General features: G+C 46.2%; 2 protein-coding genes across 2 annotated transcripts in view; both read left to right on the plus strand.

Moving 5' to 3' along the window:
• Positions 1 to 15,621, plus strand: part of LOC134623951 (zinc finger protein 664-like) — a 507,757-nt gene that overhangs the window by 255,413 nt on the left and 236,723 nt on the right. The gene's annotated exons all lie outside the window — the stretch shown is intronic.
• On the plus strand, positions 6,443 to 10,586 carry LOC134623932 (uncharacterized). Its single transcript, XM_063468934.2, has 7 exons — positions 6,443 to 6,600; positions 6,825 to 6,971; positions 7,388 to 7,569; positions 8,483 to 8,757; positions 9,382 to 9,447; positions 9,553 to 9,812; positions 9,992 to 10,586. Exons 1-7 carry the CDS (start codon positions 6,443 to 6,445, stop codon positions 10,584 to 10,586), a joined length of 1,683 nt encoding a protein of 560 aa, XP_063325004.2.

The following is a 15,621-nucleotide window of genomic DNA, read 5'->3' on the forward strand; positions in this document are numbered from 1 at the left end:
AATTGAATTTAATACATTTTAATTGAAAAGATTCTGAAAACTGTTGCTTATTAAGTTTGTAATAATTTATAATATGCTAAGGGAATTCAATAAATGTATAATATATACCCATCTTTTTTCTCCTTTTTTTAAAAAAATGAAATGCACACATTTTAACACATCTTTGTTTCAAAATAACGCATCCTTGTGTTGACTTTTTTTAACACAGAAGATGTGTTAAAGGAGCAGACACATTAATTGTGTTAAAACTGACACATCATGTGTTGTCCCTGAGCTGATGCAGCACATGTGTTAAAATTTAACACATGATGTGTCAATTTTAACACATCCCTTCTAAGAGTGTGGGAAGACAAAGCTGGAGAAACGTGAACATTATATTTGTAATGTATATTCTGTAGATTCTGACAGGAATCTGCAACTATCCTTTGAAGCACCGCTCCTTTAAAACAGCAATAAGGATAATTATTAGGCCATTTGTAAATAACAAAATAAATTTATAACTTAAAACAAAATTGGGAAACATAAAGTCCGAAACAAGTCTTTATATTAAGGGCCATCAGTCAAACAATACTGTTTGGTCTGGGTCTAAGCAGAGCGTGTTGTGTGTGTGATGTCTTCTTTTGCTTTGAGGGCTGTGAACAGTTCACACTAGAGTGCGGTTGGTGTCACATTTTATTTGTAGTCTGAACAACCAGACAACAAAAATCGGACTCGATCAAAAAAAATCGGAATTAAGCATTATAACCTGCAGTGTGAACGTAGCCTTAGACACCTTTATCCAAAACTCATTGGGTGTAGTAAATCAGTAATTAAACTCAGATAACCTCTGAAGACTACTGCACTGCCACTGCAAGGTGACAAGTAAATTGTAAAATGTGTGTTTTAGTAAAAAAAGACAGATATAAGGATCACAAGGAAGATGAAGATGGAGGTGGTGTGGATGGTTTTGATGGATGACTGATGCAGTTAAAATAGAAGATAATATCAAACTGTTATGGTCTGGAGTCTAGTGACTCCGTGGTTATGTTTGTGTTTATTAATATTCACAATCAGTCCATCAGTGCATTGTTTTGCTTCTTCCTGCTTGTGTCTGATTTGTGTCAGCTGTGGCTCCCGCCCATTTCCTCATTTTCCCTTAGAGTATATTTCTTGTGTGTGCTTACCTCTGTTCTTTGTCTTCATCTCTGTGTTTCCTTTATGCTTCATGTCTCATTACTTTGTAGTATTGTGTCGAGCCAATAGCCACGGCGCCCTCTGTGTGCGGCAGCCTGTTACAGCAGCTCTGTTCATTCTGAGTTTCTTTCTTTCTTATCTTTTTCTTCTCGTAATTTTTTATAACTAATGTATTAGTAATTAGACTCTGCAACCATGTTCTACCGTTTTGTACTAGTTCTGGTTCTTTTTCTTAGTTTTTTTCTACTTTTTTCACCCGTGTCTGGGGACCCAGAGCACGTCCTCTCCGGTCAATGCGGCAGGTAAATAATCAACTAACAGTGCATATTATGTTAGCACGATCTGCCTTATTACAAAACCTGCCATTACTGTGCATTTAGGTGACCACGATGAGAGAGAGAGAGACAGAGTCTGGCTGGCTCAGATGCTGGCAGTTTTCGCTGCAGTCTACCGGTAGCGTCTCCTTTCAGGCCAGGATAGTCGAGTGTCACAGAGCAGTGACTAAGTTTGTGGTCAAAGGCTGCCACAGCAGATGCCCCCGATTTTCGGTAAGTGAATGTGTTTAATTGTGCGCAGGGACATTACTGGATATTCTTGTGTGATTGCTACATAATAATTTATGTTATACTTTGTTATTGCTACAGAAGAATATTTATTTTATTATTTTACATTTACATTTTTTTTCCCTGGGGACCCTGTGACACCCCATTGAAGAGCCATAGACTGGTTCTCTTAAGATCTCACTGTTGGGTTTGTAAGGCCATGTTACTCCTAAATTTCTATCTTGTTCAAAGAGAAGATCTAAAACAAAGTTCTAAGCTATTCGACCTTAGTGTTCTCCTTTTTTAAAAAAGAATCGATAAGAGAATCGATAAAGAATCGAATCGTTAAACAGAATTAAAAATGGAATCGGAATCGTGAAAATCTTATCAATACCCATCCCTAATCTTTGCCCAATAAGATGGATGAGCTCACGTCGCTAACCTGGTCACAGAGGGAGTACCGGCAATGTAGCATCATGATGCTAACGGAGTCGTGGCTAACACCGCTAACTCCGGACACGAGTGTGACACTACCAGGATTCCAGCTGCTGCGAGAGGACAGGACGAGAGAGAGCGCTAAGAGGAAAGGAGGGGGACTGGCAGTGTTTGTGAATGACAGATGGTGTATCCCTGGCCACATCACTGTAAAAGAACAACTCTTCAGCAGAGACATTGAGCTGTTAGCCGTTAGCATGCGTCCGTACTATCTGCCCCGGGAATTTTCGCATGTTATCGCGATAACAGCGTATGTCCCCCCCTCGGCCAACGTGGATGCAGCCTGTGACACTCTCCACTCAGTGGTCAGCAGACTGCAAACACAATCTCCGAGAGCCCTCCTCATAATATCAGGGGACTTCAATCATGCCTCACTGGACTCCACACTGCCCACCTTCACCCAGTATGTGACCTGCCCAACCAGAGACAATAAAACACTGGAGTTACTGTATGCCAATGCTGAAGAGGCATACAGTTCATCACCTCTCCCTCCCCTGGGCAGATCTGATCACAACCTGGTGCACCTTGTCCCTGTGTATGAGCCCTTAGTGCGCAGGGAGCCATGAGCCACCTGCACAGTGCAGAGATGGTCAGAGGAGAGCGAGGAGGCTCTTAAGGATTGTTTTGAGTCGACTGTGTGGGAGGTGATCTGTGACGACCATGGAGAGGACATCGACAGCCTTACTACATGCATTACTGACTATATTAATTTCTGTGTGGATAACACCGTACCTACCAGGACTGTACGGTGTTTCTCCAACAACAAACCTTGGATTACCCCAGAAATTAACGCTGTCCTCAAACAGAAGAGGAGGGCCTTCAAATCCAGAGACAAAGAGGAGTTGAAAAGGGTGCAGAGAGAGCTGAGAGGACTGATAAGGAATGGGAAGGATAGCTACAGGCAAAAGATGGAGAACCAGCTTCAGCAAAATAACGTTGGTGAAGTCTGGAGAGGCCTCAGAACCATCTCAGGCCACAAACATCAGAACTCTCTGCCTGGGAGGGATGTGAGGTGGGCAAATGAACTGAATCATTTCTTCAACAGATTTGATTCAGCCATGAGGCAGTCTCTAACATCGGCTGCAGACTCACCCACCCCCACTGCTGCTGTCCCACCTCTGACACCTCAGTCACTTCACACCTCCTCTATTCACCCTGCTCACTCCTCCCCACCCCCAACAACAGCATCCAATACATACTCAACACAAGGCTCCAGCCTGTCTCTCTCAACCACCCAGGTTAGGAGGGAACTGAGGAGGATTAAAACCAAGAAGGCAGCGGGTCCAGATGGCATCAGCTCGAGGGTCGTCAGGTCCTGCGCGGACCAACTGTGTGGTGTGATGGAGCACCTCTTCAACCTGAGCCTGAGGCTGGGAAGAGTCCCACAGCTCTGGAAAACCTCCTGTGTTGTACCAGTGCCAAAGACTTCATGCCCCAAGGACCTCAACAGCTACAGGCCGGTGGCTCTGACATCCCACATGATGAAGACCCTGGAGCGGCTGGTCCTGGCTCAGCTTCGGCGCCTTGTGAGCTCATCACAAGGCGCCGTCATTCACCTCCTACACCGTTCCCTCGTTCACCTGGAGACCGCTGGGAGCACTGTGAGAATCATGTCCTTTGATTTCTCCAGTGCCTTCAACACTATTCTTCCCTCAGTTCTGAAGGACAAGCTGGAGAACTGTGGAGTGGACCATCACCTCACTACCTGAATTTTGGACTACCTCACCGACCGACCACAGTATGTGAGGACTCAGGGCTGTGTGTCAGACAGGGTCGTCTGCAGTACGGGGGCCCCACAGGGAACGGTTCTGGCTCCGTTCCTCTTCAGCATCTACTCTGCAGACTTCTCCCACAACTCCACCCAGTGCTTCCTGCAGAAGTTCTCTGATGACTCTGCAATAGTCGGCCTCATCACTGATGGGAACGACAAGGAGTACAGAGGACTGACTCAGGACTTTGTGGACTGGTGCCAGCTGAACTACCTCCAGATCAACGCCAGTAAAAGCAAGGAGCTGGTGGTAGACTTCCACAGGCACAAGCATCCTCCACTGCAACCACTGAACATCCAAGGTATGGACATCGAGGCTGTGGACAGCTACAGGTACCTTGGTGTTCATCTGAACAACAAACTGGACTGGACTCATAATTCAGACGCCCTCTACAGGAAAGGGCAGAGCAGACTGTACCTGCTGCGGAGATTTAGGTTGTTTGGAGTGGAGGGCCCACTCCTGAAGACCTTCTATGACTCTGTGGTGGCCTCTGCTATCTTTTATAGTGTGGTCTGCTGGGGCAGCAACATCTCTGCCGCAGACAGGAAGAGACTGAACAGGCTGATCTGCAGGGCCAGCTCTGTTCTAGGGTGCACTCTGGACCCAGTGGAGGTGGTGAGTGACAGGAGAATGGTGGCTAAGCTCTCATCCCTGTTGGACAACATCTCCCACCCCATGCAGGAGACTGTGACAGCACTGAGCAGCTCCTTCAGTGGGAGACTGCGGCACCCACGGTGTGGGACGGAGAGATTTCAGCAGGTCTCCTGCTGTGACAAAACAAATTTCCCACGTGTGGGAATAATAAAGGTTATCTTATCTTATCTTATCTTAATAAAGGCTCGCTTTTTTTTAACATACACCTTCACACCCTTTTGTGTGTGCTTGGGTCCTCATTCTCATCATGAGGTCATCTGAGAAAAATGACATATATCACAACTGATCAGAAAATTGCATGCCTTTATTAATAACATGTTGGCCCTGTTTAGGTTCAAGGTTCAAGATTCAAGTTTCTTTTTTTGTCACATGCATAGTTATACAAGTATAACACACAGTAAAATGTAACCTGACAAGCTCCTTGACTTGTGCAAAAAAAGTAGTATGTATGTAGCAAACAGGTGAATTCTGTTTAGCAGGGAAGAAAAGCAGGAAATTAGTCAGAGTGCCTGTTAGTGGTGTGGTCACTGTGTGTTTCCTGATGTGCAGCAATACTGTTAAACCAAATGGGCATAACTACTCAAGCAGCTTTTCTTGCTCACGGAAAACTGCAGAAGCACAGGTGAGTCTTGCTGGTTGATCATCCTTAAATTGTTTGTACTTCTACATATTTCATGCTTAGCTTAAAAGATCACTTTTAGCGACTACTGACACCCGGAATTGAAATACTCTACACAGCTTCATCAGCATTACATGTGGCCTCTGCCAATGTGCAAAATTAAAATCTAAGCTCTAATAAACTAATATTTGGTATTTCCTGAGGAAATCACAGAGGGAATACAGCCACTGGTTTCACCTTCCTTTTTTTGGCATGCTTTCTGCTGATCATAAATATTTGGATACAACTTGTTTACACTTCTGGGTGAAACACAAATGAAATGCCAGTATGAAACTTCGTCCAACATATGTGATTACTTATCACCTCATTGCTTCGATTCTGTCCCGTATGTAAAAGCGACTGTATCATGTATATACACATGCTTTATATATCACCACACAGACTGTGCAGCAATCCCATGTTACAAGCTCTTGATAAGAACATGTTGTAGATCTGGATATATGCAGACAGGATTATAACCAGTTATATGTTGTTATACATGATAGCTTGTACTGCTCAGAGTAAAGAATTGTGGATTGCTACCACTCCAACGTTTTGGTCCATGTTGAAATGATTGTTATGATTAGACTTGTGAGAGGAAGTGATTCATTTTTGCTGCCATAAATATAAACTGTGCATGAAAGATGACATCACTAATGATTTCTATACTTGCATGTTAAGCTCTCAACTTTGCTTTTAATGCTGCAAGACTGTAGAGTGCATCATATAGAAAGCAACCTGAGACAACTGTTGTGAACTGAATTTAATCAAACTGTCAGCAAACTCCCCCAGAAAGCTCCATGTATTAAAATTACTGTCTCAAAAAGAGATGCAGTAGAGCTCAAAACAATATTTAAAATTAGTTTGACTTTCTCTCCGTGAATTGCTACCTTATTGTGTTGGAGGGGTTTGTGTGTCCCAGGGATCCCAGGGGCAATGTTGTCTGGGGGGTTTTGCCCCCTAGTAGGGTCTCCCATGGAAAATTGGTCCTGGGTGAGGGACCAGACAAAGAGCGATTCAGAAGACCCTCATGAAGAGAATGTCAATGGAATAGTTTACCCTGCCCGGCATAGGGTTTCCGGTGCCCCGCCCTGGAGCCAGGCCCAGGGAGGGTGCCCGAGGGCGAGCGTCTGGTGGCCGGGCCTTAGTCCATGGGGCCCAGCCAGGCACAGCCCGAAGAGGAGAAATGGGCCCATCCTCCCGCAGGCCCACCACCCACAGGAGGCACTATAGGGGTCGGGTGCATCGTGTGCCTGGCAGTGGCCAGGAGCAGAGGCCCTGGCGGACTCATCCCGAGCTGCCAAGACTGGCAATAGGGACATGAAATGTCACCTCTCTGGTGGGGAAGGAGCCTGAGTTAATGTGTGAGGTTGAGAGGTACCGGCTATAGTCGGGCTCACCTCTGTCTCAGTCTGGAGTTTCCCCTGGTGAGAGGCGGCGGGCTGGGGTGGGTATTCTAATATCCCCTCGGCTTGCTGCCGGTACGTTGGGGTTTTTCCTGGTTGATGAGAGGGTTTGTTCCCTGCGTCTTAGGGTCGGGGAATGGGCCCTGACTGTCATCTGTGCTTATGCGCCGAGTGGCAGCACCCCCCGCAGGGACTCTAAGAGTCCCTGCGGGGGGTGCTGGAAGGTGCTCCACCTGGAGACTCTGTTGTCCTGCTGGGAGATTTCAATGCTCACGTGGGTAACAACAGCGAGACATGGAGGGGTGTGATTGGGAGGAACGGCCTCCCTGATCTGAACCCGAGCGGTGTTTTGTTATTGGACTTCTGTGCAAATCACAGTATGGCCATAACAGACACCTTGTTCGATGATAAGAGTGTCCATAAGTGGCAAGTGGCACCAGGATGCTCTAGGCCGCAGGTCGATGATCGATTTTGTAATCGTACCACCAGACCTGCGACCATATGTTTTGGACACTCGGGTAAAGAGAGGGGCTGAGCTGTCAACTGATCACCACCTGGTGGTGAGTTGGATCAGGTAGCGGGGGGAGGACGCTGGACAGACCCGGTGCACCTAAACGCATAGTGAGGGTGTGCTGGGAACATCTAGCAGACGCCCCCATCCGCGAGATCTTCAACACACACCTCCGGCAGAGCTTCAACAGGATTCCAAGGAAGACTGGGGGACATTGAGTCCGAATGGACCATGTTCAGTGTCTCCATTGCTGAAGCTCCTGCATTGAGCTGCGGCCGCAAGGTGGTTGGCGCCTGCCGTGGTGGCCACCAGGCTGAAGAAGGAGTCTTGTCGGGCTTGGTTAGCCTGTGGGACTCCGGAGGTAGCCGACAGGTATCAACAGGCCAAGCGGAATGCAGCTCGGGCAGTGGCTGAAGCAAAAAATTGAGTGTGGGAGGAGTTCGGAGAGGCCATGGAAAAAGACTTTCGGACTGCCTCGAAGAGATTCTGGCAAACCATCAGGCGTCTCAGGAGGGGAAAGAATGACCCGCCAATTTCCGGGGACGAGGTAACTGAGGTAGTTAAACAACTCCTTGGTGGCAGAGCCCCTGGTGTTGATGAGGTCCGCCCCGAGTTCCTGAAGGCTTGGGAGGTTGTAGGGCTGTCCTGGTTGACACGCCTCTACAATGTTGCGTGGAGATCAGGGGCAACACCCCTGGACTGGCAGACCGGGGTGGTGGTCCCCATCTTTAAGAAGGGAGACCGGAGGGTGTGTTCCAATTACAGGGGGATCACACTCCTTAGCCTCCCTCGGAAAGTGTATGCCCAGGTGCTGGAAAGGAGAGTTCGTCCGCTAGGCGCACCTCGGATACAGGAGGAACAATGCGGTTTTCGTCATGGTCGCGGAACACTGGACCAGCTCTTTATCCTCTCAAGGATGGTGCATGGGAGTTTGTCCAACCAGTCTACATGTGTCTTGCGGACTTGGAGAAGGCATTCGACCGTGTCCCTCAGGGTGTCCTGTGGGAGGTGCTGCGGGAGTATGGGGTGTCTGGCCCATTGCTATGGGCCATTCGATCCCTACACCACCATTGCAAGAGCTTGGTTCGCATTGCAGGCAATAGGTCGGACTCGTTCCCGGTGGGTGATGGGCTCCGCCAGGGCTGCCCTTTGTCACCAGTTCTGTTCATAATTTTTATGGACAGGATTTCTAGGTGCAGCCAAGTGGCGGAGGGCTTTCATGTCAGTGGCCTCAGAATCTCATCTCTGCTTTTTGCGGATGATGTGGTTCTGAGGCCTGGAACTGGAACGGTTCGCAGCCGAGTCTGAAGCAGTGGGAATGAGGATCAGCACCTCCAAATCTGAGGCCATGGTTCTCAGCCGGAAAAGGGTGGAGTGCCCACTCCGGGTCTGGGATGAGTACCTGCCCCAAGTGGAGGAGTTCAAGTATCTCAGGGTCTTGTTCGCGAGTGATGGGAGAAGGGAGCCGGAGATTGACAGACGGATTGGGGCTGCGGCTGCAGTGATGCGAAAGCTGCATCGGTCCGTCGTGGTGAAGAAGGAGCTGAGTGTAGCTCTCAATTTACCGGTCGATCTATGTCCCTACCCTTACCTATGGCCACGAGCTGTGGGTAGTGAGCGAAAGAATGAGATCGCGGATACAAGCGGCAGAAATGAGCTTCCTCCGAAGGGTGGCTGGCTTCTCCCTTAGAGATAGGATGAGAAGTTCAGCCATCCGGGAGGGGCTCAGAGTAGAGCCGCTGATCCTCCACATCAAAAGGAGTCAGCTGAGGTGGTTCGGGCATCTGACAAGGATGCCTCCTAGGCGCCTCCTGGGTGAGGTGTTCTGGGCATGTCCCACCGGGAGGAGGCCCAGGGGCAGACCCAGGACACGCTTGAGAGATTATATCTCTCGGCTGGCCTGGGAACGCCTTGGTGTTCCCCCGGAGAAGCTGGAGGAGGTGGCTGGGGAGAGGGAACTCTGGGATTCTCTGCTTGGGCTGCTGCCCCCGCGACCCGGCCTCGGATAAAGTGGATGAAGATGGATGCATGGATGGATAGTTTGACTTTGTTTTGTTTAACAATAACATTAGACCATGATGGTAAATCCATTCAAAGATAGAATAAAGTGGATTTGTTTTTCAGCTGAAGAAACATGGCTGACTCAACAAATGGGACTTCATCTTTCAACCAGACCTGTGATCCAGTTGTCCCATCAGTCAACCCGTTCTTTGTATTGGTCTACAGTCTGGTGTTTCTGGTAAGGTTTTAATCTTCAGTGCTGTGTTAGAAATTGGTTTAAGGTTCTCCAAGTACTGTATGTACCAAAGCGATGTTCTCCCGATCTTTTCTGTGTCTAATTCAGGTAGGTTTACTCCTCAATGGCTTCATCCTAAAGTTTTACATTGGTCAAGCTCAGCAGCAGGCATCAAACAGTTTGATGGTCTACCTGAAGAACCTGACAGCTGCTGACTTCTTGCTCTGCCTTTCCCTGCCACTGCGTATCGCCCACTATGGTAGCAAGTCATTCATCATTCAAAAGGTCTACTGCAGCTTTGGAGCTTCTGCCTTCTACATGAACATGTATGCCAGCATCATATTCATGTGTTATATCGCTGCCAACAGGTGAAGAACCTTTACCTATTTCCAACTACAGTTCATGACAGTGTTAATAACTAAAAACCCTGCATTCCCGATCAAGCTGTAGACATATCATTTTAACTTGGTAATGACCTTTGCAAATTTGGTACCACTGTGACTGCTTCGTGAAGTTATCTACTGTCTCCTCTGTCTTCTGTCTTCAGGTATCTGAAAATCGTCCATCCTTCAGGAACTCATGTCCTGCAGTCAGTGCGAACTGCGCACATCATCTCCATGGTCACCTGGGTTTGTCTGCTGGCTCCATCAGTTACTTATAGCATCCTCTTTTTCATCACCCAGAAACCCCTGACTTTTACCCCAAGCCGATGTTGGCCCCTCTTCAGTGCATCAATCAGCCTATTCTTCAAAATCCTCCACACCGTCTGTGCCATCATCTTCCTCTTGGTTTTCATGTCCCTGGTCTTCTTCTACCACGGCATCTCCCACAGGGTGTTGCAGGCACAGCAGACACAGCTGGCATCCTCCAATGCTGAGAAGCTGGTGAAGTCTCGCAGGAACATGTTGGTGCTGGTCAGCATCTTCTGTGTTTGTTTTGTCCCCTATAATCTGGTTCGTCTTCCTGCCACTTTTCTGTGGACCAGTTGTTCTGCGGGTCCAGTATTGTTCTACTTGGAGGAGGTGGCCACCATGGTGTCAGTTTTCAACATCTGTCTGGACCCTTTTGTTTACTTTTTTCTCTGTAAGTCTTTTTGGGATCAGGTGAGCCAGGGGATTGTATCAGTGGGGACCAACATCTAACAAGCAAACAAGAATAGCAAGAGCAGGAGCATGAGAGCAAGTGGACATTGTTACAGCAACAAGTTAAATCAATGAGCTTTAAGGAAAAGTTTGACATTTTAGTTCATTTTAATCCAGTGTCATGGATCCCAAGTCCTCATGAACCACAGAAGTTCGTACTGAGCTCAGAGATCAATAGAAGGCTGATCTCAGCACAAACCCACTCCCACACGAACAACATCAGTGTTCATGTGTCAGCTTTTGTGTATGAAGCCTTTAGGGTGTTCTCGTATACTGCTGATGTAACACAAAATTAAAAAATATTTTTTCTCATTCAAATTACGTCAATTAAATCTGATCAAATGCACTTTACATCATCGACTAAGGAGCTTGTAAAGAAAAGCGTCTGGACTTCTTGAGTTGCTTGAAGACGTTTCACCTCTCATCCGAGAAGCTTCTTCAGTTCTAAGGGTCAGTGGTGGTGAGTCCCAGATTTAAACCTAGTGGGAGTTTCCCCCCCAAAGGTGGACAAAGGATCCCTGGTGATCCTCTAACTAATCACATGAGCCAAGGTGTGAAAGCGGGTGTGGGGCCTAATCAGCCAGAGTTTCGGGTGAGCTCATTGTGAAACCTGGCCCCACCCTATCATGTGATTTCCTCAGGTCAGATGGCCCAGGATGTGAGTGGACATTAAGGCGTCTGGGAAGGTGTTTAGGGGGGTGTTTAGGTGGTGGGGGGCCACAAACATTTTTCTTGTAAAACAAAGGGGGTCCTAGCAAAAAAAGTTTGGGAGCCACTGAATACGATGACCTAAGACTATGTTAAGCAATAGGATGGAGGCTGAAGACTGGTGAGTGTCTGGTAAGCCCACACACACGGACCAGTACTTCCTCTTTGACTCCCATCACCCTCTGGAACACAAACTTGGGGTAATCAGGACCCTACACCACCGGGCAGAACATGTTCCCTCTAAACCTGAAGGGAAAAAGAAGGAACACACACATGTAAAGGAAGCACTTAAAACATGCGGTTATCCTAATTGGGCGTTTATAAAGTCAGCAAAGATGCACAGAAAAGAAGACCAGACACCAGCGAGGGAGGATAAGAAAGACAGACGCAACAACATTGTCATCCCCTATGTAGCCGGTGTATCAGAGAAACTCAGGAGAGTTTTCTCCAAGCACGACATCCCAGTGTACTTCAGACCCAGCAACACACTCAGACAGAAACTGGTTCACCCGAAAGACAAAACTCCTAAACACAAACTTAACAATGTGGTGTATGCTGTACAGTGCAACGAGGAATGCTTACTCCTCTACATCGGAGAAACCAAACAGCCACTTCACAAGTGCATGGCACAACATAGAAGAGCCACCTCCACGGGACAAGACTCAGCAGTTCATCTGCATCTAAAGGTCAAAGGTCACTCTTTCGAGGATGCCAACGTCCACATTTTGCACAGAGAGGACAGATGATTTGAAAGAGGAGTGAAAGAAGCCATTTACGTCCACTGTGAGCGACCATCTTTGAACAAAGGCGGTGGCTTACGACACCAACTGTCTGCCATCTATAATCCAGTTTTGAGATCCCTTCCCAGATGCCTTAACGCCCACTCACATTCTGGGCCATCTGACCTCAGGAAATCACATGTTAGGGTGGGGCCAGGTTTCACAATGAGCTCACCGGAAACTCTGGCTGATTAGGCCCCACACCCGCTTTCACACCTTGGCTCATGTGATTAGTTAGAGGATCACCAGGGGGTCCTTAGTCCTTTTTTAGGGGTCACTGCCACAGGGTTTAAATCTGGGACTCTCCACCACTGACCCTTAGAATTAAAGAAGCTTCACGGATGAGAGGTGAAACGTCTTCAAGCAACTCAAGAAATCCAGACGCTTTTCTTTACAAGCTCCTTAGTCTACCATGACCTGGATGACTGAGAACCTGAGACACTTTACATCATCATTACTATGTAATAATGCAAAGATAAGCTGTGGCCTCTACCCAACCAGATTCACAGTTCAAACTAATAGTCTTGAGTGAGCTCTTGAGCTAATCAGTCCTCACTGGACAGTTAATATCTGTTTAAAACTCTTTAACTTCACTTTATCAGTTACATAGACAGGACAACAGTAATGCATTAGAGTATCTATTTTTATGTTTGTATGAAGTGCACATATAACCACAGCAGCTACTTCCTGCTCCTGCTACAGCAAGATTTCTCATCGCAGAGCTAATAATAAAGTGTTTCTAGTGTTACAAAGTGCGTGTCTGTTTGGTACCTTGTGTTTTAACATCTGTTGTTATTTATGAACAGGAAAGATGATCATAGAGCTGCAGGAACCTGGTGACACTTACTAACATTTAGTTTTTTTAAATGACGCTTCATGGGACGTCTGTGCTGTATTATCTCAACCAGGGTTTTGTTTACATAAATAAACAAAGCAAAACAAAATTAAACCTCAACTGAAAAATATTAGTTAATATAAATACAGAAATGATCAGAAATCACACTGCATGTATCTAATAACATGAGCTGGTGTATTTTAGTCTTGACATGTACTGATTTTTTCTGTGGATCATATTTAGGCTACTTTGTAGCCCCCACTAAATTCTCACGCTCTTTTTCATCATACGGTCTGTAACGACGTTCAGTGTGAGCTCAGGAAGGGTTTTGATAGTTTAAGATCTCTGAGTGTCATGAAGGAGGCCAGAGTTCTCTTCCTTCCTGTGATTTGCAGCTTTTTTCTGTTTGCCTGCTGTTTAAGCGAAGAACTTTTCGAACTGCTGATTAAAAGTATTTTTAGATTTGTTCTGTAATATCTTTGGGCTTCCCCTTTAACACAAAACAAGACATATGCATATGTTACCTTTTGAAAACAATAGTATGTGATTGTGTGACCAATGTTTATGATAATCCACATACACACCCATTCATTGATTTGTTCAATGCTCACTAGGCCTATGTTTCATAGACAGACCACTGCACACTTCCTGGTGGGTCTCTTTCACAACACTTAATTTGAAACGAAGGGAGGAAGTGGTTATCTTGGTTTACTTCCTGCAACCTTCTGAGATCTCTGCTAATCCTCCCTCCTTATTTACGAAACAGTCTGCACCACCTATAGAAACATAGAGAAAACCTGGACTGGAACACTGATCTGACTCGAGTCAACAGTCTACTAGGTAAAAGAGAAGAAGAAGAGAAACGGCTTGATGTTTTGTGTTAGGGGAATGTGGTTAGATGGGCTTAAGTGAAGAATTGGACAATAAATAAATAAATAAATAAATAAATAAAGTCATATACGTCAGTAGCTGGCTGGTTATGAGAAAAACAACTAATAAACATAATCATAAATCAAAGTGCACCTCAGTGATTTTTTATTTTTAACACTAGGCCTATGTTTCATAGACAGACCACTCTACCAAACTGCACAGTTCCTGCTGGGTCTCTTTCACAACACTGTTAATTTGAAACTAAGGGAGGAAGCAGTTTTATTCATGGTACTGTGACGTTGTGGACCAGCTGATGTGATCTTTTTTCTCACAAAGTGGGGAAGTTAACATTTAGGACTGAACAAAATTGAGGAATTATTGAGTTTGAATCCACTACAATATGTCCTTTCATCAATATAAAACTGTCCCCAAAATGACCTTTTAATGAGATTAAATGTGATTGATCTAATGCATTTATTAACTTTTCCTCGTTCTATCATTTGCATTCATTTAAACAAAACACACAGCCCATGGTTCTGGATTTGGGTTTACAGATCTGTAAGCCAAACGTTGTCCTTGCCTCACTGAAGGAGTCTACCTGTCCACGCACTGGTGTCCAGTGAGTGGTCTCTAACTGGTCCCTCAAGGCCCCAGACCTGAGTACATATATACAGTGTGTATTTTGTATATCGTGTTATCATAAAAATAACAAAAACAAACAAACACAAATAGGCATTCATGGACAAGGGATGAGAACAGGTCGCTGTTTGAATGCTACAATCCAAGTAACCCCAGTGAAGGCGGTTCAATGAATAGGATCTGGACCTTATGGATTCTTTGACACCCAACATCTGGAGTAACCTTGAAATAACTAGTAGCTCAGTATACCAACAAGAAGTTCCAAGAAGTAACCGCTATCACAATTGGAGCTTTATAAAGTACAAAACAAATGCCAGGGCATGGGCGACCCAGGATATCATGTAAGGCTGTGATCATGCTCTCTGAGAGAATAGTGGTTCAGACACTTGCCAGTCTTCAGCCTCCATCCTTTTGCTTAACATAGTCTTAGGTCATCGTATTCAGTGGCTCCCAAACTTTTTTTGTTAGGATCCCCTTTTTTTGCTAGGCACCTTCCCAGATGCCTTAATGTCCACTCACATCCTGGGCCATCTTACCGCAGGAAATCACATGATAGGGTGGGGCCAGGTTTCACAATGAGCTCACCTTAAACCCTGGCTGATTGTGACCTACACCCGCTTTCACGCCTTGGCTCATGTGATTAGTTAGAGGATCATCAGGGGGTCCTTTGTCCCTTTTTAGGGGTCACTGCCACAGGGTTTAAATCTGGGACTCTACACCATTTGACACCATTTGAGACCATTTGACTCTAGAGCTGACACTATTCTTTCCAAGCTCCTTAGACTACGATGACCTGGATGACTGAGAACCTTCACACACATATCTTGGCACTTGTGCAGGTGAAGCCAGGGAAGATATACTTCATAATATTTTCTAGTCTTTGGCTTGGAAGGAAGTTGGTTTGGAAATTTATTTGGCGATGTTTCATCGCTTTGCGTTTGTGTGGGAGCCCCGTAAAAAACCTGTCCATTATGCTAGCAGTGTCCAAGCATTCTTTTTTTCCCCTGTCATACCCCTAAATAAGTGTGTACCATTGACTGTAGAAAACACGGACGACGCGACTCCGCCTCCTACCATTGTGCAAAAATGAAGCCAAAAATACCCCGCTTGTGGAGGCTGCCATCTTACAAATTTGGAGCCAGAGTCTGCGGTGTAGTGACTCAAGGTGGAGCGACTGTGTAACGCTCCCGCCCACACACCCGCT

The sequence above is a fragment of the Pelmatolapia mariae genome, linkage group LG3_W (assembly GCF_036321145.2).
Source record: "Pelmatolapia mariae isolate MD_Pm_ZW linkage group LG3_W, Pm_UMD_F_2, whole genome shotgun sequence".
Lineage (NCBI taxonomy): Eukaryota > Metazoa > Chordata > Actinopteri > Cichliformes > Cichlidae > Pelmatolapia > Pelmatolapia mariae.